This window comes from Motacilla alba, chromosome 6 (assembly GCF_015832195.1).
Source record: "Motacilla alba alba isolate MOTALB_02 chromosome 6, Motacilla_alba_V1.0_pri, whole genome shotgun sequence".
In the NCBI taxonomy this organism is placed as follows: domain Eukaryota; kingdom Metazoa; phylum Chordata; class Aves; order Passeriformes; family Motacillidae; genus Motacilla; species Motacilla alba.
Genome location: NC_052021.1, coordinates 30,210,988 through 30,238,031, shown reverse-complemented (window position 1 = coordinate 30,238,031; position 27,044 = coordinate 30,210,988). Strand labels below are relative to the sequence as shown.

At 41.1% G+C, this 27,044-nt stretch overlaps 1 protein-coding gene across 1 annotated transcript in view; it reads left to right on the top strand.

Annotated features, from left to right (window-relative positions):
- The first annotated feature begins 360 nt into the window (after positions 1-360).
- The window catches only part of CACUL1 (CDK2 associated cullin domain 1), a 43,695-nt gene continuing 17,011 nt past the window's right edge, over positions 361-27,044 (top strand). Inside the window, exons 1-5 of the mRNA XM_038140417.1 lie at positions 361-797; positions 6,899-7,025; positions 11,232-11,334; positions 20,195-20,290; positions 24,728-24,830. Of these exons, the coding sequence (XP_037996345.1) occupies positions 536-797; positions 6,899-7,025; positions 11,232-11,334; positions 20,195-20,290; positions 24,728-24,830 (691 nt within the window). The 5' untranslated portion in view covers positions 361-535. The remainder of the gene's footprint in view (positions 798-6,898; positions 7,026-11,231; positions 11,335-20,194; positions 20,291-24,727; positions 24,831-27,044) is intronic.

Here is a 27,044-nt window from a genome sequence, read left to right as displayed (position 1 = left end):
GGAAGAGACCTTAGGGATGGTTTGTTTCCAAGCCCCCATGGGCAGGGACACCCCGCACGGTGGAGGCGGTGCCCAAGAGCGGGGAGAGGGTGTGCCAAGCGCCATCGCGATCCTGCTCTGTCCTCAGAGCGGGCCCCTCACGGCAGCCGCGCTCCCGCCAGGGAGCGCTGTGGGCACGGGGCCCTCTCTCTGAGCGGGCCCTACCGGAGCCTCCCCGCTCCAGAGAAACCCTCCCTGGCCCCGGGGAACCGGGAGGAGCGAATCCCGGGCGCGGCCGGGGACGGACTCCGCGCCGGCCGCGCCTCTTTCCGCGCCCCTCCAGTCGCTCCGCCCCGCAGGACTACATCCCCCAGCATGCCCCGCGGCGGTGCCGCTCGGCGCGGCTGCCGCGTTCCGCCCGGCGCGAAGTGTCGCGCGGCGCGGCCGGAGCTGGGCTGGGGCCCGGGCCGAGCCCGCCGAGCCCCGCCGGGCCTGAGGCGGCGGCGATGGGCGGCGGGCGCTGATCCCGCCCCGCTCCCGCAGCCAGGCGCCCGCCATGGAGGAGGAGAGCATGGAAGAGGACGGCGGCGGCGAGGCCATGATGGACGACCAGAACCACAACAACTGGGGCGCGGGCGGTTACGGGCGGCACCTGCTCGGCGAGCGGCTGCTGCCGCCGGCCGGGCCGCCGTGCCCCGCGGGGCCCGAGCACAACGGCGGGGGGCTGCGGGGCTGCGAGCCGGGGGCTGCCGCCGGCAGGGTGGGGGCGGCCGGGGCCATCGCCGCCATCAACATCAGCGCCTCGACCTCCAAGTTCCGTGAGTGACCCGGGCCTGGGCACGGGGGGGCCTCGCCGGCTGCGCTCAACCCGCTGCCCCCGCTCCGCACTGTGGCCGCGCTCGGCTCTTTCCTACCCACACCTGGGCTCGCCTCGAGAGGTTCTCGAAGCGAAGTCAGACCCCTTGGAAAGCGAAAATAACCTTTCCTCGCACAGCGCCCCGACTTCTGCTTTGCTGTCACGGTGGATGTGGCTGTAGAGCTGGGAGAGTGAGCGTGGGCAGGGCTCTCGGCTGCTGCTGGTTCCGAAGCCTTTTAGCTCAGAACTTTCCTATACGCTTTGTCTCTCAGCCTGAAAAACCTAGAGGTGGGTTGGAAGCCTGTAGGGGGTTGCTGGTGGCAGCTGTGGGCAGAGCCCCTGGAAGGGTCGTGCTGTCCCGGAAGGGATGGGTATCTGCAAAGGTCTGATGAGAACGACAGAGGGTTAATTCATCCAGGTTAGCCCCCAAAATAGAATCATAACACCAGAGAATGGTTTGGGATGGACAGGACCTTAAAGACCGTATTCTTCCGAGCCCCCTGCTTGAGCAGGGACACCTTCCTCTAGACCAGGTTGTTCAGAGCTCCGTCCATCCTGGCCTTGGGGGTTCCAAAATGGCTTTTGCGTGTAGCTTCTAACAAAAATGGCATTTTCCCCCTGTTTTTTTCTGAGTTAAGATCGAGGAAGTTCAAATCGAAGATTTTTTGCTGTCCTACTATTTTTGCTGTACTACTGTACTATTTCAGTTCTACTTTTTTTCCAAAAGTCACCTTTCTGGGCAAAATGAACCTTTTTTTTTTTTTTCTTATGGACCATTGGAAAACTTGGATTTGGATAGTTAAAAGCACTCCTGGAAGTGCAGCTGTGTTTTTGCCACGATAAAATTTAGATGGGAAATGCACTTTGTGTGTCCTCCCTGCTTTCCCCAGTGCTCTCTCACCTGTCCATGTCCAGAGGTGATCAGAAGCTCAAAGTTCAGGCTTCTGGATTTCTGCTTCTTGGGTAAGCCTGGCTTTTGTGGCACATGGCCAAGGCTGGCTGCTTTGAAGTTAAGACTCCCAGGCTCTGTGAGCTCCCTGGCACTTTGCCTGCCTTGCTTGTCAGGTCTCCAGGTACCTGGGGTGGCTTCTAAACCCTGGAGACAGTTGAAATGAGATGTCCTTCAACCTTTCTGAACTAGGCTCTTGAAGTCTTAGTCCAAACATTCAGAATTTCAGTTTTTCCTTCAGTTTCAGAATGAAAATGGTTTTTCAGGCTGGATCTCTAGCAAGTGGGAAGGTGATTTTCCAGCTAATCCACAATTTATGTCTGAGGAGGAGAAGCAGCAGCAGAGTGATTTTGCTTAGGGTGTGGTTCTAGAGTTCTTGTTTTCACTTCTCCAGCACTGGTATCCCAACATAATATTTTACTGATTTTTTTTTTTTCTTTTTAAATTATTTTCCTGGAAAACAGAAAATTCTCTAAGTGAAATTCATTAGAACTTTTCCACACCTTTGTGTTGTGGATGGCTGTGATGGTATATGTAAGTGAACAGAACAAGTCCAGTGAAGTGGTATTGACTGAGAACCTAAAGGAGCTGAGGTGGGCTCCTGCCTGCTCTTATCCTGGCTCAGACAGAGGATCTCTTGATCTCCTTTGTTTAATTTTCACCCACAGAAAAAGGAGGAAGGGTCTCTTTGGGTGTAAGTGTTCCCTAAGAGGGAATCAGCATGTGCTGGATCCCTCCTGCCTGCTCTGTGCCACTAATGGCAGAGCATGTGTGGAGTTTGCCACTCCTAAGCTTGATGGAAAAGTTGTCTGTCCTCTGCTGCATAAGGCAGTTCTGCAGCTGGATGAGCAACAACTCCTGCATTGCTTCATGATGCAGAGGCTGTCCTGGACAGAGTATCCTTTCTGTCTTTCAAAGAGGCTAAATCCAGCTCTCCTTTCTTGAGATTTTGGTAAGACTGAGAGCTAAAATTAGAATAGCTCATCATTCATTTAATAGTTTTTCTTTAATAGCTTTTCTTCTACTTAAAGCAACTTAAGAAAAACTTCTATGTTGCAGTAAATTTAAATATTTACGGTTGGTCAGCTTCAGTCATTGCTGTGGATTTATAAAGCAGTAATGTTGTGAAAAGTATTTTTCAAAGTTCATGAGGGGGAAAAGAAGGCAAAGAAGAAGAGTTCAAGAAGAACTCTTCATAATAGTAATTGCAGCATAACCTGATTGAGGTGAACGGTGAAGAGTTTCCATTTTGTTTCTTTTCTCCTTTCCAAGAAAGGGTGGTTATAAATGTTGTTGATGCCAGTGCCATTTGGGACAGGCAGTGTGGCTGTGTGCACTGGCACATCCACTGAATCTGCTGCCTTCCCTGTTGCATAACATTGTTCAGTGCAGTGTGTGTGCGTTGCTGCGTGGGCAAATGGTCTGATGAAGAAAAAGTTACTTTTACTAACCAGCCTTCGTGCAGGCTGAGGAACAGGTTATAAAAATAGAATGGAATTGGAAGCAACCACGGGGCAAACTCATAAACTTGCTAATGTATGCTGGGATGTGTCAGGCAGGGGGGCAGAGCACAATCTATTGTGAAAACATGCACATGGGGCTGAGAAACAGGAAAGCACAGGTCCACAGTCTGTACATGACTCTTGGACAGCTGCCTGAAGAGTTTGTACACTTCAGCAAAATATTGAGGATTGTATGGTGCACTGCTAATTGAGCAGTAAAGTTTCATTTATCTCACTTGGTGAGATGAATACAGCTTCTGAAAGATGCTTAGCTGCTTTCTTTCATTTTTGTTGCCAGAATAAATGACAGATAATTGTCAGACTGCTGTCTGCATACTTGGCAGTGGGTTGGATCAGCCATCCTGCTCTGTCTCTTGCTTTTTAGCTACAGATTTGAAAAAGGGAGTGTGTGTAAGTTTTATTACCAGTTTCATGGGGGATGTATACCTAGTCTTGATGGGTTTTGTTTTTTTGTTTTTTGCCATTCTTTTCATTGAAGGTGATATCAAAGAATTTGGTAGGTTGAAGCAGACTGTGTTTCCATTATGACTACAATACTGATATATCTAGGTTGTGATAGCTCATGCATATTCTTTTTTACTGAAGTGGTTTCACTGCTGCGTTTCACTTAAAGTTTTCCTTTTGAACTTTTTTTTTTTTGTATGGAAAAGCAGCAGTTGTTGCTCAAGATTTACTTGTGAAGTCTTTATTAATTCTCTGGAAAATGCTGAATTCTCTGGAAAATACTGACTTCTTTCAGTTCTGTTGGACTGATTTCTCTCCCAGTCCTAACTCCCCAGCCTTGCTGGAGCTGGATAAAATCCAGCATTCTAGTATGCTTTCTTACAAAATATCAGTGTCACTTCCCAGAAACCAACTAAATTGCAGTTTGGGAGTGGAAGCTGTTGGGCAAATCCTTTTAAATCTTGAACACCTAATGTAGGAATAAGCATTTAAGCATGGCATCCTAAAAAGAGAGAAAAATTAAAAAGTGAAGGGAAATCTGTCTTTCCTTGCTAAGGATCTGATTCCTTCCTTGCTGATCTCAACCTTGTTCTTGCAGTTTGTAGCTGGGGGGTCTTCAGGCCACCCTTCACTTCTGTGTGTGTAAGAGCTGCCAGGAGAAAAAGGACATTACTAACTTGTGATAATTATTAAAATTTTAAAGTACTTTGTTTTCTGGATTAGAAGAATAAAAATAGTGATCGTTCAGTTTGTAGTCTTGGACTTTTAGCTATGTAAATATTGTGCTTGGCTTAGTTTCAGAACTGAAGTGTGGAAATTAAATTACATAGTACTTGTAAGAGACTTTTGAATGAGAATGAAGCTTTTCTGGAATGTTACTGTGAATTTATCAGTAAATTTTCTATGCAGACTTTTCTGTGCAAGTCTCATGGGGCTTTTTGTAAAAGCATTTTGTCCTTTACCTGTGCACCATGTCTAATGGACAGACCTTCCTGTCTGCTGCTGCTTTCTTTTTCCATATTGTAAAAAAATATAAAAAATTAACATCTCAACAGCCTGTTAAAATTATTTTGCAGTGTTCCCAAATCTTACTTTTCAAATTAATAGGTCTGATTTAATATGTTAAACCAGATGTGGGCGTGATTATACATTGAAATCTTAAAAGCAAGACTTGGTCTAATGTTTACGCTGACTTCATCTTAATATTTTCTGTGGAACAGAGTGGTTCTTTGGAGGCCCATCTTTTTTGGGGTAGCAAAGTAGAAAAAGCTCAGATTTTGCTGCAGAGTGTAAGCAGGAATAGTAAAGGTGCTGTGTGGAGCTGCTGCTGAGAACATCTGCCTGGAGCGTGGGCTCTGTAAGGGATGAGAGCTCAAACAAGGCATTGCAAGACAAGGAATAAGGGCTGAGTTTACTGCCAGGGAGGTGCTCTGCTCTTGCTGACTGCATGGGTGCTCTTTCATGGGGAAGCTGACTCGTTGCACTTGTTAACTGAAATCCTGGCGGTTGTGTAGCCCGCCCTGTGACCTTGACTCTCTCGTTAGCAAACAGTGATGTCCTTTCGGATTGCAGCCTGGGCTCTTGGGGCAGTGTCCTGCAGTGCTTGATAGAGGGGACCTGGTCGCTGCTCAGACACTTTCAGATCTGAATTCTGGAACAGCTGTGAAGCAAGAGGGTTCCAATGGCTGCAGCTGGATGCAGAGGAGCCAGGGGTGCTGCACTAACATCCTCCTCTAAGCAAAGTGTTTGGCTGAAATATGCTAACATGGCACACAAATCTGTAATACTTGCTCCTACAGATAGAGTTCCAGCACTTCCTTGTCTCACACCTCTCTCTATTCCTTGTTCTCTTTACAATCTTTTATTTTCCTCATGATACTCGTAACTGTTTTTCCAATTTCCTTGCAATTGTTCCTTATAATGCTGCCAGAAGTGACTCACTCACTCAGCTCCTCTCAACCCCTTTGAAAATACCTTTCAAAAATACTCCTTCTCAAACCCATCAGTGAATCTACATTTAAATGTATATTTAAAATTCATTGCCAACCAAGATATTTCTTTCCAGTGTTGTGTCTAAAATGGTCTGTGTGGGGTGAGAAGTATCTTTATTCTGTTTCAGTCAGGCCAGATGCACATGTGTAGTTCAAATGAAGAAATTATTCTAGATTTCCTAGGCTGGATAGTTTTGATCCCCTTTTGTTTTGATAGATTTGATTTGGTTTCACTGCTTGAATTCAAATCATAGATTTGATTGAGGTGCTGTTGGTTGCTGAGGGCTTTTTTGAGTGGGTGCTGTGAAGCTCTGGTGGTGTGACAATGCAGCAAGGAAGTGCTGCGAGTAAGGCCCTGAAGGGAGGGTGTGAACCTGTTGGAACTGAGCCACGAGTGGTTGGTTCAGAAATCCTCCCTGAAAGGAGAGAGATCCAAACCCTTCTGTGGCTGTGAAGGTGCCCCGAGTCACTGGTGCAAGAGGGTGCAGTTGGGAAGCTCAGGAGGAAGGTCATGGAGCAGTGGGGAACCCTAATTTAAACACCTCCTGTTCTTCCCTGTGGTGATCTTTATCTGCAAAAGGAGTGTAATTGTCCCTGCTAGAGGGGAACTGTAATACAGATTCAGAAAAGTTGCCTGGAAGCCTAACTGCAGTTGGAGGCAGAGGGAATTGCATCATCTTTTAGACCAAGGAAGCTGCTGGTCCCACCTGAGACTTGTGAAATTAATACATCTGCTGGGAAGGAATATTCAAAAACCTACCAGTCTTGACCAGAGCTTGTTCTCCTGAATGTGAAGATGCCGTGTTAATGTAACTGCCACAAAGTTACATCATTTATTAGTCTGAACTAATCTTTTTATAAATTTGTATTATTATATTTTCATGTTAGAACTCCCAGGAGTTTGCTCTTCCATGTTACTTAGGCCCCATGGAAATACAGAAGCACTGATTTGGTAGGTTTTCTGATTTTATTTTTGTAAATACAAAGGTACAGATTCAAGTCTGGGCTTTAGTTTTAGGTGAGGTTATTTTGGTGGAAGTGAGCTTTTCCCGGTTTTTTGGCCTTGTTATTAATGTGATCTGAAGTCACAGAGTGTTCACTTGTTTCTAGTCTTTTAGGTGAAGTTATTAAATCTATTCTTGTCTTTTTCTTGCAGTAATGAATGTTATAACAATTGAAGACTATAAGAGCACATATTGGCCAAAGTTGGACAGTGCCATAGATCAGCTTTTAACTCAGAGTCCTGGTGACTACATCCCTATCTCCTATGAACAAATATACAGGTAAGGAAATACTTTAAATGTTACATAACTACTTTTTAAAGGAGATGTTTATTTGATTAGTTGTCTATGCATATGTCATATTTTGTGCCTTTGAGGAGACAAATTGGACAGTACTGTTTAAATGGTTAGAGTGAATAATAGATACGTATCTTGACATACCATGTTAACAGGAATAAGTGCTTAAAGGATTAAAATGCTGAAGTGCTGAAGACACTAACATTAAAATAAACCCCATCACAGTTGCTTAGTGTAATGTCCTAGGAAAAATGTATTAAAGACTCAACATCCTTTTCTCCAAGGAAATTGGCATGGTAAGCAGTTGATTTAATGTATCAAAAGGTTTCTTTATGATAGCTAATGGGAACCAATTTGGTGTGGTTCATGTGCAGAAGGAAATAGAAGCACCTGGTGCCAATGTCCTTTGATGTAAATTGTCATTTGTGTGTTTTGCCTCAGGTGATTTGGTGTGTTCTCCCCTTGCCAAGTTCCAGGCAGTTTAGAGGACACTCCTTTGGATCTCCATTCTTGTCTGGAGAAGGCTTGGGCTGTAGCTGTCTTGGAGCTGCAGTTTGGTTTGAAAGGGATCTAATCATGCAGCAGAACTGCCCTTCAGGCTAAACTAGTGCTCAGTACTGGGGATGGTGGGGGGTTTGCTTCCCCATCACACTGCTGCTCCAAACCAAAGTGCTGAATGCTGTAGAGACCTGGCAGTTTCTTAAGAGAGATTAAATAAATCTTAAAATGGAGATGTTTGTTCTGTAGGTGTCAGGTATTCAGGGTGTTGGTGAACAGGATGGAAAGTGGGTGATTGCTCTGATTTACTGCCCAAGATGCTGTTAAAACCCCTGGCCCTTGCACAACTGTGGCACTGCTGTCTTGGTTTTCCTCACCAGAGTGTTGTCCTCTGTGGAATAATGCTGCCAGCTGCAGTCACTGATGGCTGTGTTTACAGACTTTCAGCTCTGTTACCTCATGGTCAATTCCTCTTAGCCACTTTGTCTGCAGTTTAAAACTTCGGATTAAAAAAGGCAGGTGTTCAGTTTTGCCCCTTAGTTCCCATTGAAAACTTCAAGAAACTTCCTCTTTCCTCTGCAAACTTTTGGAACTGCTTTAACAGGATTCAGAGGACTCATCATGCGTATAAATAATTGAGATGGCTGTTTGAATTGAGAGCCAGCTTTAGTGTAAGTAATCAGAATCCTTTCCCAGCTTGAAATCCCCAATGTGCAAACAGTCTGCAGTAAGAGATCTCTCAAGAGTGATCTCTGGTAATGAGTAGGTATGCAAAGTTAATGGTTTAATTATACCTAGTTATGCTTTGCAGATAACTGGACTTCATCCTTGTCATCTTTCTACTCCTCAAAAGTTTTATTTACTGAGGGAATACTGGGTTTTGAGTTTCTCCTGGATAAGCCTGTACATCTGGGGCGCTTGGTGCAAGACTGTAATGATGCATGGATATCTGTTGCATATATTTTACTATTGCCAAAGCTAAAGATTTTCCATAGTTTAGTCTTACTGGTAAAGCTAGTGTGTCAGTTTTGTTTTAAAAATTATGTCTGGAGTTGTAATTACTCTGCCACAGCCTCTTCCAACCAGGAGATTGATTTTGGTTTTTTAAAAATATTTTTAGACTTTGTTCCTTTGATTGACAATCTGGACAAGATGGATTGACAAGGGAAAGATAACTGATTTTTTTTTAATTGAATTTAATAAGGATCTTTACTTGGAGTGTTTTTGAGAGTCTGTAGCAGACTTGGAGTTTAGATCATCTCTGCTTCTGAGCCAGTTTTTTAGTCTGAAAAATGGAATGTTTCTTGAAGTGGTTCAGGCAGCTACATGTATATATTTTTTTTTCTTTGCAGTGAAACTGACATGAAAATACAGTAGTATTCTTGGTCATCTTTGTGCTGACTAAAGGAATCAAGTTTTTCATAATGCAAACTCAAAATACATTATTAGATACCCAAATATTTGGATATTTGCTATATTTGATATGGTCAGTGACAGCTGTAGGTGTTTACTCCCCAGCAGGGAGAGCTGGGAGATAACTTCCAAGGTGTGTATGCAGATATTTACCATGGAGCAGTTTATGTCTAAGGTATCTAAGTGTCAATAGTGTCTGTTTCCAACGGAGTCCAAAGCCTGCCTGTGCATAGTCACTTCCTGTTATAAAAGGGTTGGATAAATTGGCAGAGAGGTGTGAAGGAAGGTTTGAGATGAGGAAAACATGAGCAGCTAAGCTGTCCTTCTGGCAGTCTCCACTGCCTCCCAGGTGCAGTAAAGTTTTCCGTTCCTCGGGAGAGCTTGGATATTCATCCACTGTTTACCCTCTTAATGTCCTTTTTGGGATTTCCTTTTCCTAAGGTGTTTGGTTATGTTAAAGAGCTAACAAGCTTGTGACTTCTTTTGGGTAATATCAGGGCGAGGATGATTCACAGAATTAGCCCACAATCAGGAACTGAAAACAGGATCTCAGAATGGAGAAGGAACCTCTAAGTAGAAGTGTTCCAATCAAATGTAAACACACCCTGTGTGCACATGGGAAGACTGGTGTTTGACTACAGAACGTTGCAGAAATAGAGGCAGCAATAGTGTGTGTAACACTAAGGAGAAGTGCACTTTAAATAGCAGTTTAGTTGCATACAAATAAAGCAGTCAGCTTGTGGAAGTGGCTGTGTACTGGTTAGCTGTGGAGCAAACAAACGTGTGGCCATTTGCTGTGGTTACCCAGCTGGCTGATTTTGTAAGAGATCACAAAAGTGATCAGTCTCACTTTTGTTATCAGTGTTTCTCTCTTTGATCCAAACCAAACTGATATTTTTGCTCTTAGCAAGGAGCACTCTACCAAAATATCTTTTGCAGTTGCATGTTTCAATATAGGATCTGCTGTTGGTAGATTTGATATGAAAGAAAAACAATGACCTTGACTGATAATATATAAATAATATCAAACTACAGATACTCAATATTTTTAAAATATAATAATGAGAGGTGTAGGGTGTCTTTTGGTTTTTAACAAATAACATAGTTCACCAAATAAGCAGGCTTTTGCCATCCTTGTAGTTTGCCTGGTTTTGTGCCATCTTCTCAGTAGGGAGAGTCATAGTTCCCCTACAGATACAGTGTAGCTGTCCTGTAGCTTTGGGCTTTTGGGGCCATTTAAAGCCTGCAGAATTCCAGGCTGAGGTCTGGACCTCAGTGGAAATCAGTTGTTTGCACATGTCCTAAGAGCAGTCTCTGGCCTGAATTGCTTGCTGTCCCAGTTCTTGGTACAGAGGAGGGGAGAGAGGAGCAGAACAAAGATGTGGCTTGCCCAGGATACCAGGTGAAGTCTCCCTGGACCTCTTGGATTTGGCAGCTACATTTTGAAATGCTGACTGAGGAGTAAAAGCTGCTTGGTACAGATGAATGCTGGTGTTAGTCCTGACAGTGATGGTTACTCCAGTAACATCTGGCTGAAAATAATAAATGTATTTGTTTTACAACTGCTGTAAATATGTCTTCAATGAATAGCCGTGTTCTGCAGATGTTATATTGCAGTATGAAAGCAATAAAGTGATCTTAAGAATCAAAGGTGGCACTGAAAACCAGACATAACACAGCAAAGCCACAGAATGCAGAATTAGTTTTATTGCCCTTTTTCTGAATCTTTCTTTATTATGAAAGTGTAGAATTTTCTTAGAATTTAAGTAAGAAAGAATGGAGAAGCATGCTTGGGTCTGTAATTGTAGAACTTTTGCCATTTCTTTTTAATACTACCATGGTTTTGATGCTACTTCTATGCTACTTGTCAGTATTCCCCTTCTTCTAGTGAGGGTTTTGCCCTAGAATATTCATAGAATTGTTAAACCTGCTTATTTTAATGGAGACTTTATTCACAAAGGAGAGGCAAAAGCCAGAAGTAGGAGTGTGCTGTTGACAGAAATGTCCTGGCTGTTTTGAAGTGCACTGTAAGAGAACTCATCATAAGTTAAAGTGAAGTTTGGGAGGGGGAATGGGATGGACACCCTGGAGCCTCCAGGGGAGCCCTAAGAGCCTGCTGGAGCTCATTCCAACATTAGGACTGCATTTAAAAGTTCAACAATCATTCAATTAACTCTATAATCCTCTAAATTAAACCTTGAACAAAATGTTTTGAAGTCTGTTACCCTTCATTGCAAACTGTTGTAAGTTCATTGTTTGTTCCTATATTTGTTTCTGCAGTTGTGTGTATAAGTGTGTATGCCAGCAGCATTCGGAACAGATGTATAGTGACCTAATAAAAAAGATAACTAACCACTTAGAGAGAGTCTCAAAGGAGCTGCAGGTAAGAAGCTGCACAATCTAATTCTCTCTTTCCTGGGATCTGTGATTTTATCAGAGCAGTATGTAGGTGGCCCATGGAGGGGATTGCTATTATGACTGATTTACATTAACTTACAAAATTGTCAACTACTTCACTCACTAATGGGCTGTCAGACTGACAACCAACTACTAGATCCAAAGATCTGGCACTGCCAGACCTTGGAGATCTCAACCACGTGGAGAGCAGTGGCTAAACCTGACTATATGGTATAGAATGAAAGAATGGGGAATGGGAAATCTGTAGTATAATCTGGGATGTAAATACTTCATCAAGCGTGGTCTGAGCATGAGATAAATGTCTGCCATTCCTGTGCAAATGTGTATAAACTGTTTATGGATTTTGTGCAACCAAAAGCAGTGCAAAAGGGAAAATCAAAAGGAAAAAAATTAAGTGAATTAAATATAGATTGTGAAGTATAAGTTAAGAATTATTGCACACGGAGTTCTGTTACAGCTTATTCTGCATTTTTCTTGCCTATCTGTAGATGTCAGTGGTTTGCAGCAGTCCTAGTATATACAGTTTGTATATCCCTGTCCTTTTCTGCATCTTACTTGTGCATCCATGGTTGTTTTCACATGTGTACCTTGTTGGACATTGCTTTTAGACTAGAGTCTCCAGATTTGTACTTGAAATTGTCATTGCTGTAGCAGCAACACTGCTTGATTTTTTTTTTCCTTGAAGCTTTTTTCACTTCCATAGCTGATGTTTGAGTTCTGTACTGATTTGCAATGCATGAAGTAGAGAAGCCACATGCAAAGAAACCCTGAACTACAGCAGCTTCTTCAGTGCTTCTGACACATTGATAACTAATTTAGGTCAGCCCAAAACAGTCTTAATGCTTTAACTGCATCAGATATTTCTGGCTAAACGTGCATTCCCAAAATATATAGCACTGTGATCTCTCTAATGTCCTTTTTGTTGTGCTGTTTTCCTCTTGTGGCTTTCCTTATAAAGAAATTTAATAGGCATGATATTTGCTGGGTTCTTTATTCTCTTCTCTTTTATGGTCTCTTTATTCCTTATGGAGTGACAGCCTCAGTGTTCTGTAAAAATTGCTTGGAGCTGGTGAATGTCGTATTTAAAATAAAGCCTTCCCTTGGTTCTGCTGAGCTGGTGCAGCCTGTACATTTTTTTTTCTGTTTGTGAGAACTATGAATCATTTCAGCTATACAGGTTTGGCCAGTTCTTCTGATATATCCCATGGTAATACACAGCTTTAGTTTGATTTGAATTTGGGAATACCCCAAATTCTTTACTTACTAATCCTTGACTATTTTCTCTTAAGTCCCAAAACTGAGGCAGCTGATTTTAAAGTTTGTTTTAGCATATATGAGCCTAAATACTTCTGCCTAAAAACAAGGCTGCCTTCAGAAAATCAGCTTGTTAAAAAAAATGAGACAACTGTTTAATGCAATCTTAGCCTTGCAAAAGCTTCCTTATGTGGGTTAGACACACCTGTAATATAACACGAAACCATCCTTGAGTGCATCATGTGGGTTTTGTCTGATGTATGAACATCACTTGGCTTTTGGATGACAAATGGATCTTTTTGAGCTGCTGGAGGTAAAACTCTCACGTGCCTCAAAAAATTATTCTAGAAAGAAACAGTTTTAGCTGTGGGTTGTGAAATTTACTCTTAAGAAATTACTACAATATGTTTTATTATTGTGCTACTTCTTTGATCTTAGTACATTTTGGTGACATTCAGTCACCCAGAATTTATGTTGAAAATGCAGTTCTAGATCTTTACCCCAGCAACAATAGCAAATTACTTTGTAAATGTTGGTTGCTTGGAAGTTTCTGGTTCCCACAGGCAAACAATGAAAAAACCAATATATGTGAATCCTTTTAATGCACAGTTTGTGGTTTTATTGCTCTTTTGACATAATCTCATTCACCTGCCAACAACATTTAAGAGTTCTGTTTATTTGGCAAGCTATGACTTGATGCAAGTTGTTGGTTTTTTATGTTCAGAGATGCAAAGGTAGCCCAGTAGAAGCAGGGATGTTGGTGTGTGTAAGGAAACGGATGGCTATAGAAAACTGAAATGGCAGGGAAATGCAAAGTCTTTCTCTGGACAGGGCAGCACTTTGTTTGCATAGCAGTGTAACAGTTAAATGGCAAGTGGGCTGCAGAGTGTCTGCGTGTAACCAACATGCCAGAGCAAGCTGTCTCCTACAGGAGCCACTCATCAACAGCCAAACCAGTAAAACCCAGGTACCAAACAGTAAAAGTGGGAGCACCTCAGAGGACTGGTCAGACTTGCTCTTGCATGGATTTAGTCTTAATGGAGTTTGGTTTCTCTCTTCGGGGCATTACTGCAGAAGCTCCTTATATATATTTATTGCCCCCCTCCCTGTGTGTGTAGCCCTGTGCTTGCCTGGCCACAGCTGGGGTCAGCAGAGTGATGGACACGTGTCCTGAGCTGGGTGTCCTGTGCTGGGACACTCAGAACAAACCCTGGTAATCCCGTGTGGCTTCGGCTTTTCCACACTGCAGGACAGCTTGTGTGGTGTTGGAGTTTGTTGCCCTGTGTGTTCCTGACGGTTTGTTTCACAGCTTTTCAGCTCTAGAGAGTTGCTGTCAGTGGTGGCAGAGGCCACAGGAAACCGTGGCTGGGCTGATGTATTTCTGCATGTTGGACATTGGGTGAAGAGCAGTGAGCAGTGCTTGCTGAGTAATGGTGCATTTAGAGGAGATGAATTGCTTGTCACCAGGCTGATTTGGGGCCTCCTGTATGCCAAGCCATTTCCAGCTCCCTCATTACTGTATCAGTCAGTTAATGATCCCCTCTTCAGACTGCTATGGAGAGACTCACAGCGAGGATTGCTTTCCTTTCCTGCAGCCTATGTCTGACCAGCTTCTCTGCATTAGTTAAGAGAGAGTTTTACCATGTGGACTTTCAGTAATTGAGAGTTCAATCTCTCTAATTCCTGAGCTGATTGGAATTTTGGATTTTGTCAGCTTAAAAAAAATAATGTGTCGCTGCAGAAAACACAAATTAACTTGTTTCCTGTTGTCTTGAGGTCTGTGAAGCCTGTAGCATGCAGATGATTTTTCTAAGATGCTTTATTTGGAAACATTTCACTGGTAATGGACATGGTTCATTATGTGGTGGTTTAAAATAATGTCAGCTGTTTTTGTGGGTAATTGCTGAGTCATTCAGATGTATGAGGTAGGGTGGATACACAAACATATGCTTTCAAATTAAATACATCTCTTTCAAATGAGTAAAACTGTATTTGCATTAGGCACTGGTGTTTCTGGCTTAATTTATTCTTATGTACTCTGATAAAGTAATTTTAAATCAAGCACTTTACCCATTAGCACTTCAGCAAAAGATGCTGGAAAGTACTCAAAGCACTGACAGTCAAAATGTGCTGTGGCTTTGAGCCTGCTTGTTACAAATGTAGCTTTTTTTTTGTGCAGGTGTGGTGCAGTATTTTCCTTTTAGTTAGAATGAACTCAGTGCTTCCTTTTTGAAATGATTGAGGGCTGAAAACCATTTATTTGTCATGTTGCACCTCTTATTTATCTAGAAGAGAGAGAAAAAGGGATCTGTTGTTTTCTGTTTGTGGTGGGGTTTTTTATGATGATGAATTCTATTTTTCTATAATGAACATGACTGCACTGAGGAGTCACTGGTGTTGGTAGATGATTTGCATGTCTGCTGTTTGGCCCCCAGGACCTGCAGGTTTATAGTCTTTGTTGTGCAATGCCAGAAAGGTTTCCTGTCTGATATTAATTGTTACAACTTCTCAGCCTTTTGTCTTGGCTCTCAAACCAGTCAGTGCAGTGTATGAAAGTATTGTCCCACTTGCTGTTTCCTTGGGAGAGTGTGTATGGGAGTCAGGTGTCCTGGGTGAGGGCTTTAAGGTGCTCAAAGAACCCTGGTAAAAGTATCAGCCAAAGCAGCTTTAATATTAAAGTGAATTTATTGCTGTGAGTTTCTCTGAACTGAATCTGCTCATATGGATGATTTGAACTCAGATGGTTGAAACCAGAAGTGTTATAAATGTTTATATCTCTGTGTGTGGACATCATAAAGATGGCTTTTGACTTGAAGTAATAGGGGTGACCGAATTGCCATTAAAAATGACACAACCATCAGCAAATTAAGCTGAGAGGAGCATTTTTGTCTGCAGCTTTTTGGAAAGGCTTGTTTATCTCTGCAGCTCTCTTTTTCTGTTTTGTCACACTACACTAAGGCTGCAGACCTTGATGCAATTACAGAAAGATACAAGTAAGTATAGCACAAATTAATCTGTATTTAATAGATAGAAAAGCTTCTGAAGGTTTTTTACTGCTGCACAGTTTTGATGGTCTTTAGATACAATGTTTTTTTGTTATACTAGCACATAGAACGTGAATGGAACATGGCCTGTAACCTTCTGTAAGACAGTTACATGAGAAAATGTCATGAGGCTTTGAACAGGTTGAGTGCGGGCTTGACTAGGAAGACACAGTCTTTGAATCAGTTGTGCTTTGGTTTGATGTCTGTTTTTTGTAAAATGTTTTAATAATACCAGTGTCTAGTGAGGTAGACCTGGGCATCACATACATTGCACAGCAAAGTAAACAAATTATGTTTTCTTGAGAAAGAACAAAGAGTGGTTTAGAAGATTCAGACCACTTACATGAATAACAGGTTAATTTGTGTAGTCATAGCTACTCTCCCTTTTCACTTGGCAGGCGTGGGAGGGATGCTGCAGCATATGTGCTGGCATTTTGGGAGGGAGCATATTCCCAGGAAAATGGAGCTACCCATTCACCATAGGAATGTAAGCTCTACTACACATACTGCTGGTTGTGCCAGACAACTCTTCATAAACAGATTAACTTCGTGTTCCTCAAGCACAGAACTGTTGTCTCTGTCTTTCTTGTGAGCTGTTTTGAGCCAGCAGCTGCCCTCTGATTTCGTATGTTCAGTTTAAGAATGATATTGAGACTGGTTTTCAAGCTCAAAAAACCTATATCTTTTTCAGATACATAGTTTCTTGCCCACAAGTGCCTTGAAATGCCTAGATATTAGATTTCAAATAAGGACAGGGTGATTTAGTGCACAGGATTCCCAGCTGCTGGTTTTGTTTGACTGTGTCTTGTATGTAATCCTTTCCCAAATGTGTTTTCTTGTTACTTCTCCTTTCTGTTCGTGCTGAGATGTTCACTATGGTGTGTAATGAGGTGAAATTGTGTCTTTAACATCAGCTTTTACACAGCAGCCATAGTATTTTATTCTAAGAAGCAGTTGACTCACAACCAAGCTGAAGATGTTAAGCAAATGCAACTGCATCAGAGTTTGAGAAATCCAAGCAAACATTCAGTGCTCTTGGGAACAGACACACAATACAATTGTTACTGGAAAACTGTTCTTAACCCTACAAGAGGTAGATAAAAGCAAATGTAGGAGAGGATTTAAACTGGCTGCCTGTATTGAATGTTTAAAAAAAACCCCAAACAATCCAAAAAGCCAACAAACTTACAGAAAAACCCATCCCCAACCCCCTGAATTGACAGTTTGATAGGATTCAGGATGAGGAGTGAAGGAATGAGGGATTCTCTTCTTTCCTGGAAAACTTTTAAGATAGAAGTGTGTATTTTCTATGTTTGAATACCATCTGTAATGCATCCCTCAGGTAAGATAGGAGTGGGTTTAAACACCTAATAATTGCTGGGGAGTTGTAAGAAGTAAATGTCATGCTTAATTCTGCCCCTCCTCTTGTAATTTAAACAGCTGAGTGTATGTATTCTCTTTTTCTGGACTGGGACCAGGAGTAAAAAGTATCAGCCAAAGCAGTTTTTTGGGTTTTTTTCTTCTAATAGCTATATCTGAATAAGTGTAGATTTTAAATTCAAGTTGGGCTGTAATGATGGCCACTTAATATAAAAATCTTAGCAATTTCTATTTACTCATGAATTTGTTGCCATGTGCTTTTTTAGTTTACAAAATTCAAATAGTTTTATATAAAACTATTCCAGCCCCAGTTACTGTCCTATAAATGTGATGTGGAGAAAAATTCTGTGCTGAAGCAAATAATTGATTTCAGTCTGGCAGTTTGGAGCAGCTGTACAGTAAGACTGTGATGAACAGAAAACAGATGGTTCTGTTTTCCCCACACAGATTACAGTAATTCATAGATGAGCTGTGAAAGTACTATTATTGATTTCTCTTTGGCTTGGGTATTTTGGTAGTTTCAAGTCAAGCTTTAGTTGAGCAGAGTTTGATTGTCAAGCTTGCTTTTTTGGTTGTTGTTGTCCATTGCTGTTGCTGTCTTGGCTGTTTGGGCTTGACGTGAAACACTATCAGGAGAATAAAATTGGGAAGTGACATGTCATGCTGATAAAACAGACAACACCATAATTTCTGCATTGTAGAGGTTAAAACCAAAGCCTTATACTTGCCTGACACTAGTGAGGCACTTCCTCTGAAGTCATCAGCCTCTCTTAGCTTTTTTTGTCTTTATCCAGAGCAGTTGCTTTCCACTTGATTGCAAGGCAAAGTGGTGGTTGACAGCTCCTGGGTATCCTTCCATTAGAGGCTCCTGAGGTCATTCTCTGAAGTTGTGCCCTCATAAACAGCCTCCCTTACTGTGACACCTTTGGGAGCTGAGCTAGCAGAGTTCTCATCTGCAGAGGGGGAAAAAAGATATCAGTGCTTATATCCCCTGTCAAAAGTGTGGCAGACTGGCTGCACACATTGCCTGGGATTAAATCTCCACTGCCCAGACAGCTTCTGACTATGGGATTTTTTTGGGGGTTTTTTGGTTTTTTTTTGTTTTTTTGGGGGTATTTTTTTGGTTGGTTTTTTTTTGTTTGTTTGTTTTTTTGTTGGCTTTACTGTTGTTTTGTTTTGTTTTTTTAATGAAAATGGCAATCTGTCAGTGAGAGAAGAGTGGTGCCCTGTGTCAGGCTATGGTGTCCTTTTGTCCGACGTGTTCTTTCAAGTAGAATTTTCCTTTTTCTTTAATCTTAGAAGCTGTATACAAATCAGAGGATAAAACCATATTTAAAGCTGAGGTTGAAAAGGAGTGAAGCAGGAATACATACTGCTTAGAATGCAGATTTCATTGCATGTTATTTGCAACAAATTGTATATGTAGCTATATATGAAAGGGAGTCCTTGGAGCTCATAGCCACTTTTATATGTTGTTGGCATTTTTGAACTAAAATTTGTTTGGCCACCCCTGAGAACTGCATTTGCAATACGATTAAAACCTTATGATCAAAATGAGGAATAACCATATATAGCCTTTGGCAACTGCATGTGAAATAACACTCTTTCTTCCTTTGCCAGTTTGGCTTTCCTTTCTGAACTGTCTGCTCTGTATTGGTGTTTGCTGTGAAAATTATCCATGTGTTCATTAAGCATATTGAGAAGGGAGGCAAAAGAAGCTATTTTAAGGGGGAAAAAAGTAATAAATTTAGAGTACTTAGTCGAGCAAAATATCAACATAAAATTTAACTTTTCTCTTCGGGCTGCTGGTGAGTGTCCATACAAAGGTTGAAAAATGTTTGTGAGAATAGCTTTAAGTTCGGATAAGGTGGTCGAGGTGCAACTAAGCCTTAAGTTTTTCTTGTGCCACAGATACTTTGGCTTTAGGAAAATCTTTGAACTTGTTTTCTTGCAAGGTCCCAGTTACTGCTGTGTTCTCCATCTTCTTTTGGCTTGGTGCTGTTAGAGGGGAAAACAGTGCAGGGGAAGAGAAGTTTTGCTTCTCATTGGCAAGCAACACTTTGCTCTTGGGTTTGTATAGGTGTATCCATATATGTGAGCAGAAGGAATTCAGGCAAGCACCCAGCCCCTCTGGAAAGAGCAAAGCAGGGGTTGGGCCAGAGGTAGGGCAGTGTAAGGGGGAGGATTGGGGTGGAGAAGTGGGTAGTGGAGGAAGACATTGCTGTAGCTCTACTTCCAGTTGTGGGTATCTAAGTGCACTTCTGAATGCTCCAGTGCAGCTCCCCTGCAGGCCTGCAAATGGATATTGTAACAGAAACAGTGCTTAGTGCTTCCCATTCTTCTGGTTCTCTTCTCAATTTAACTTCACCTGCTGCTGAGCAGATCTTTTAAGTTCCTTATCCCCTTCTTTGGGAAACAGGGTATTGTAGCCAGAAAATAGCACATTCAGGTTTTGTGTAGCCAAGTTTAGGCTGGGGCTCCAGGGGGATGCTGTGTGTTGGAGCATGGCTGGATTTCCACAGGCCTAACCTGGAGCATGAGACCTGGATGCAGAATTCTCTATGAAGATGTTGCTTCTTTGTGGAGCTGAATCCTCTGAACACTTGCCTTGCCTGAGGCGACCCAGCAGTGACTTAGAAGGGTTTTCTGTGGAGGGCAGTGTTCCCTGGAGCTGGAGGATGTGCCACTTGCCAGCTCAGCTGCAAAGCAGCAGCTTAATGCCACCCTGCTCTGGTGGAGTGAAAGCTCAGGGGTGTGGGAGCACACACTGCAGCACTTGCGCAGATTTGGTTATGGATTCTAGGCATGACAGCTGGTGCTTTCAAAACAAACCTCTGGTCTTTAAAAAGTGTTTTTATTTGCATATGCTAAGTGTCAGCTTGTTACCGGCTCACTGTATTTCTTACTGAATGGACCTTGTACTGGGCACTGATGTATAGTCCTAGGAAAACCTAGTAACTGAAGGGAGATTGGTTTTGCTGGAGGGAGTTAGAGCAGAAACTCTGGAATGATGTGTGGCTTGCTTTGTGTGAACCTAGTGTATCAAATCCTTTGTAGTTGTTTGAGTTTGCTATGAAAGCATAGCCCATGCTGTTCCAGATCTTTCTCTTGTTCAAATTACAACCTGACTTTTACGGTTTCTTGCAGGCCAGCCCTCCAGATCTCTATATTGAAAGATTTAACGTAGCTCTTGGACAGTATATGGGAGCATTGCAGAGCATTGTGCCTCTTTTCATATATATGGTAAGTTTTAGAAAATTCTTTTTCAAATAAATATGTCCATACACAAGATGCTGACTGAAAATGAAAAGAATAAAATGCAGTTGTAATGACTTCTGACATGTAAAACTTATGATTCGTGCCTAGTTTTGGTGCCTACCTAACAATACTGATCAAATTGTATGGGGAGAGGAAGGGGAAGCCATGCTTTTTAAATGCAGAGTTTTGCAGTTGATTTCTGCCCTAATACTTCTTTCCTGGGAGTGGGGAGAATGGTTTTGATTTTAATGGAAAAAAATAGTTCATTATTTATATCTTTTTGTACAGAGATCATTTATTGACTTGTTAAATTTTGGCTTCTTAGTTTGGTTAGGTTATGGAGATGATTATTTTTTGCTTTCAAATAGTACAGATTCAGAAAAGGCAGGAAGAAATGTGGCTTGGAAATGTCTTCATCATTTGATAAAGCAATTCAGAGTGTTGGATGGGTGAAGCCAAAATAATGTTCCTAGCACTGTCAGGTGTACTTGGAGTGGTTCAGAAACCAATAATTTGCATCCTTTTTGTCAAAGTACCAGAACTTTTATTGCCTTTTTTTTGTGGTAATGAATAACTTAAGCTTCAAATTTGTCCTTCTCCCAGAAACTGTCCTTGTTTTGACATCACTTAGAAATTAAAAAAAGAAAAACAAAAGGATTAAATAAACCTCAGACTCTTAAAAGTTTTTCTCATTGGTAGTTTCAGAGTTTGGGATGCAGTAGCCTTTAGCAGGCTCTCCTGTGTCTCAGTGAATTTAGGTAACTTGCTACAGTATTTTGGCATTGTGTTACCATACAGATTTTTGTTGCATTAAAAGAGGAATTTGCCTTTCTTGAACTTGGTGTCTTCTAATCTGCCCTTTTATCTGGTTCTGTTACCTGTTATTTCCTCTTGCTGCCAAAAGCAGTGCTGACTTGGCTCTGCTGTACAGCTGGTTTATAGAAGGCTAATGGCAAATTAGCTGTCACACTTTTTCACTGAAATAATTTCAGTGTTGTGCATGATGTGGGAAATACGTCTAGAGAAGTCAGGGTGAAAAATGTGTTTCTTAGTGTTTTCTGTGTGCACTTGGAAGTACTTTTGTGTACTCTTACAAGCTTACATTGTAGTGTCTAACCAAGTTTTCTCATACAGCAGCAACAGTTTCCTTTTTTCCGTCCAAAAGTACAATTGAAAAACAACTGCAAGAGGTGAAAGCCTAATTACAGTTTAAATTACAGCTTTGCAGGTCCTTTAATAGGTACTTTTCAAAGCATTTTGAAGTGGATCAAGTTGTTAAACTCTGCCTTTATGTCAGAGGTGAGGAGAGGCTTTCCATTTCTGTGATTGCTTTAATCAGGGGTTTCCAAGGCTGTTGAGTTGTTCTTGAGGACTTTGTTCTGAAAGGATAATTATGTTGCTGCTTAGGAAAACTTTTAATATGCATTTAAATATTTTAAAAATCTATGAAGCTGGGGAAAAACTAAAGCTTTTATGTAGAACTGGAATATGGTATAATACTTTGTCTGACTCCTGTGTGCCTTAAAAGCAGCAGTAGCACTTTTCTGTCCTGATATGTACCAAAGCAGGAAAGGTGATTTCTTACCTTGGGTGTGTATGGTTACCAAGGGGTGTTTGTTTCCAAGCTTATCAGGAGGGGACTGACCTTGCAACTGAAGGAGCTGAGAGGACTGACCTTGCAACTGAGGGAGTTTTCTTTTTCCTTCTTTTGCTGGGACCACTGTGTTTTTTCACGTGGTGATGGATTTTTCCAGTCTTAGGCTGCTGCAGCAGATTTGTCAGAAAAGCACAGAGACCAAATGACCCTCTGAGATTCTGTGGGTTAGGCTCCTTCAGAAGTTCAGGGATGTAACTGAAGGTAAAGCAAATGTAACTGGAAGTCAGCTTCATACACAGTGCTTTGTTCCTTGCAGAATACTGTTTTGTAAATTTAAGTGAGATTATTCTAGGTGCTTACAGATTGTACATATCACAGTGTGCTACACACATGAATAAAAACTATTTCCACTTGAATAAAAATAGAATGTAGATGACATATAGTTTTCTTATAGAATCTCAGTTTTTCATTTTACTTTGAGATATAGCTGAAAATCTATTACTTTATCATGTTATATGAACCTAACATTTGTGAGCACTGTGCTTCTGGGATAGTTAAAATTTTTCCATTGTCTCCAGAATATTGTTATCCCTACTGAGTGGTATTGCATTTTGTTGCTTATCAGCTAGAGGGCATTTTGTGTGTGTCTGTATACACAAATATATGTGAGTATGATGTGATAAGCACACATATATACTGTGTTTTCTTCTTTCAAGCACTTACTGATCTCCTCTTAATATTAACTGAGTTTTATCTTGTAAGATTCATCAGATTGCTTTATCATAAGGTGTTTTGTAGAATTAATGTTTGTATCATGCCTGACTTTCTCAGTTACTCACATCTGCTTACCTTTTACATGTCACTAGACCTTTATGTGACTTGAGACATTTTTCTAAAAATACTGGCACGGCCTAGGTAGTGACAAGTTATACATAAAATCTTCCTGATTTATTACCCCTAACAAAAATGGGGCAGGTGACAGCTCTTCTCTCTCCTTTCATCACTGTGGATTGGAAATGAAGTACTTCAGATAGATGCTTTTTCACTGTCTATTTAAGCTCACACAAGTGGAACATCTTTTTGGAAAGGTGTTTCCAAGTAAGCAAATGTGAAGAGTATTTTACATTTCTTCTGTGTTTGTACTGTCTGGTAACTGCTGGGTTGTTGCTTTTCTAGTAATGAAATTACTAGAATTAAAAGTTGAGGCTTTCCAGCCCCTGAGCAAAACAAAGCATCATAATTTGCACATCTTGTGCAAACTGGTTTAGGAAAATGTTCTGGTGAGAGGCTGTAGTGTGGTGTGTAGCTTAACATTTCCTTCAAGTGTATCTTCAGTTGCTGTGGGTTTCTGTTGCAATGGAAATTCACCATTGACCAAAACCATTACCAGTAAGTGAGTCTGTTTCCAATTAGGATATTCTGTCTGCAGAGCCTTTCCCTCGATCTCTGTTCACAGGCCCAGGTGAGGGAAAACAACTGAGTCCTAATCCTTGATAAACCTCTATGGACAAGATAAATTCAGGGTATCAGAGGGAACCACCAGCAGCAAGTTTTGTAAATTTAATAAAAAAAAATCTTTACAAGGCTGTTCATCACTGTAACAAACTTACACTACAACACGGGTATGTATTCAGCCCTTAGATTGCCTTTGTTCTGCCAGGCAGTCTTTATTAAAGGTGAATAACTGCTGGTGAATGTTCTCTCAGCAGTTTAAGGGGTTTCTGTCTGGACAGATTGTTGCTGTGTGCTTGTAGTTTTGGTAATGGCCAAGAGAATGGGTTTTTCACAAAAACATGAGGATTGCTCTGTCTTCTGAGAGTTTGTTCTGGTTTTGTTAAATGCTTTAGTGAATAGGAGAAAAACTTGATTTAAAAGCATGGAAAAACCTTCTCCTGTAAGATACCCCTTCTTCTAGTAAATCTCTCAGATAAGTGTTCCTGTGGATTATTTTTGAGTTGATTTTCTGTTAGATTGTCTATTTAACTCTTTTACACCATTTTCCCACAGTATTTAATTCAGCTTTTCTGCTTCCAGGTTAGCTCTTTAATGTTAGGAGATTTATCTTGAAGCAAATTTTTCCCCCCAGCTTTTAAAACACCTCTATGAATAAGACACACACAAGAAATCTTGCTATTAATTGCAGGAAATGGAGCATTGATACCAAATAGACCATTAGGTATTGGGGCCCTCGAGGAACTCATGATTAGAATTATCTTTGAATTTCCCTCAGATGAATTCTTTATTAATACTGTTGGTCAAAGTAATGGAATTCTAAAAATTTTAATGTAGTTCACTTTTGTGTAGATTTGTATCTATCACTTATTTCCACAGCTGATTCATTCTGAGTAGCTATCCTCTGAGATTGTCAATGAACCACAGAAGTGGATAGTTGTGCTGATGTTTTATTATTATAACCCATCTATTTTAATGGTTAGTCATTGAGAAAAATATTTTCTTTTGTTGCAAACATGATATCCAGCTGTATTTTGGTGTTAAGAGAATTTACACAATTTCTTAAAGTTCTAAAATGAAGTGTTTTGTGTACAAGCTCTCCAGTCTGGATCAATATGAAGGCATAGCTGTAGCTACAGAAAGAAAAATAAATATGTATGGCTGTATGTCAGTAGGTTTTTCACCCATGTTTTTTTTGTTGTACAGGAATGCTCTATTTAGTTTAAATGCAGTCACCAAGGAAACACTTTACAGGTGAAGTGTTCTACAGCTTTAATATTCTGAGCTGGTTTTATTCAGGGAGAAAAAATAAGTTTCCTTTCTTTGCTATTATGAGAAACAAACTTGAAACAAAATTCTGTCTTATTTTCCAGAATAAATTTTACATAGAAACCAAGCTAAACAGAGACTTAAAAGATGACCTTATAAAGCTGTTTACGGAACACGTTGCAGAAAAGCACATTTACAACCTAATGCGTAAGTAAAGCTGTTGAATTTTTCTTATAGTGGAAGCCTGGAGAGCCACAGTGCTTTCAGATACTGTGGATATCCACAGCAAATAGGGATAAAATGCCAAACATTAATGAACTTCAATACAAATTCCTTTGGGGCATGAGGAAATGTGACACACTTCAGCTTATATATTTCAGAAATCTGACTTTGTATGAAGTAATGTTTTGCTTGAGATCTGGGAGAACCAATATTTATTTTCCCTTGTGACTTGTGATTATGGCAGAATGAGTGTTTTATTGTTCTGTTGTTTATGCTGCTACTTTTCAACTTCATTATCAAAATTGACATTATTGACAGGTGTCATTAAGGAGGTGGTGTGGTCAAAGAGCTGTGCTACCTCTGGGGTTATTGTCATGGTGTGCTGTGGGTGGTGAACAGCAGAATGCTGCCAGCAGTTTCTCTCTGAGGTTAATGGGTTAATGCAAATATAAGGTGCTGCAAGTGAGAGCCACAGGAGCACTGGATGGGAAGTGTGACTCCTGTGGTGAGCCGCAGTGCTTGTGTGAAACCTGCCACCTCTGGCAGGGTTTGTGTGAGCACAGGGAGCTGCTGCTGGCCTGCTTGGCCCCTCAGAAGGGCAGCTAGCCAAGCACTGGAGCAGTGGGAGTGGAGTTTACTGCTCCTTTTGTCTTTGCTTGGGTAGCAATGCCCTGCTCTTTGCAGGCAGGGGCTGGGGGAAAGGAGCTTGACTTCTGGGAGAGGGGTGGGTGGCTGCAAGGTCAGGGAGCCTGGCACCCTGCAGGGGTGAGAGGTCATCAGCTCTGATGAAGTCTTGTTCTTGCCATCTGGAAAAGTGTCATTAGGAGCAGATCACATCACCTTAAAAATACCAGAACAATGAGAAGTGCCCAGCCGTGGGCCTCATGTTTTATTTTGTGCTAAGGAGAATTACTGGTATGAAACCTGGTAAGATGATTGCTGCAACAAGATCATGGAAAATTTAGCTGATAATTGCCATAAAATGTTTGCATTTTTCAGGCAAAGAATTTTTTTTCCAGTGGCAAGGCAAAGGTGTAATAGTGGATAAACCTCTGACAAAGGTGATGTCAGATGTGTTGTTGCTAAGTAATTAACTTTCTGCAGTGATAAGAGCAGAATCAAATAGAAATTGCAGGTGAGCCATTGAAAGGAAAAGACCCGTGGTGTTGTGTATGTGTGGAATCAGAAATACTTTTTCCCAGCTCTGTTAAATGCAGAAGTAAAATGAAAAAACCCAAAAAAAAACCCACAAAAAAAGAAAAATAAAGGTAAGATGTCTGTGTTGCTGTACATGAAGTCTCTTGTTTAATGGGCAAGAGGTTCATTTCCTTGGGTTCATTTCAGTCTGACCATCAGTTTATTAAAGCCAAGTTATTTGGGTTTTATCTCCCTCCTAAGTAAGCTGATAAATACTGACAGGCATGAACTCCTGGCTGTGATCTGATTTAATTAAATCTTAGATAAGAGGTTCTATAAATTGAGTTAAAGTATGCCTAAATAAAATTTTAAATTTGCTAACAGGTTCTTGGGAAATAATTGAAGATACATTGCACATGATGTAATACTGCAGATGTGCTGAAAAACTTGTAGTATTGTATTTTTTTCTGCCTTTCTCAGCTGTTTTTTCTAGCTTCCTGAAATTCAAGCCATAATAATTGAGTAGTACCTTGCTTTTTGGAAATGTAAGGGCTCTATGAAAATAGAATGCAAGTCAAGTGTTTGTTGCTTACTTTGCTTCTCAATGTCAGTGTGTAGTGCTCTTTGTTGATATTTGATACAGATTTGGTTCAGCAAAAAAATGTTTCGCTATTGTGAGGGGGGAAAAAAAAGTACAGATGTGAATGGGGATACTTTGGAAATTAAAGGAAGTTGTGATTTGTATGGAGAAATGGAATCCTGGAGCTGTTTTTTAAAGAGATCCTGTAACTGCCACTTCAGTGAGAGGAAGCATGCCTCCCCTCTGGTTGAAAATAAAATCAAATTACAAAATTGGTTTAATCCATTTGTGATCTAGACTTGGAGGGGCAGAGTAACATCTGCTCTCTCTCCTGAAATTTGTTGCTATGTTTGTACAAAGTGGGTTTTGTTTATAGTACCTTGTCATTCTCTCAGAGCCTGGAAGCTGGCATGTCTATTTGAAGCTGTGTTCAGGAAGTACATTTCAGGCTCATTTGATTTTTGAAAAAAATCCTGCTCCAC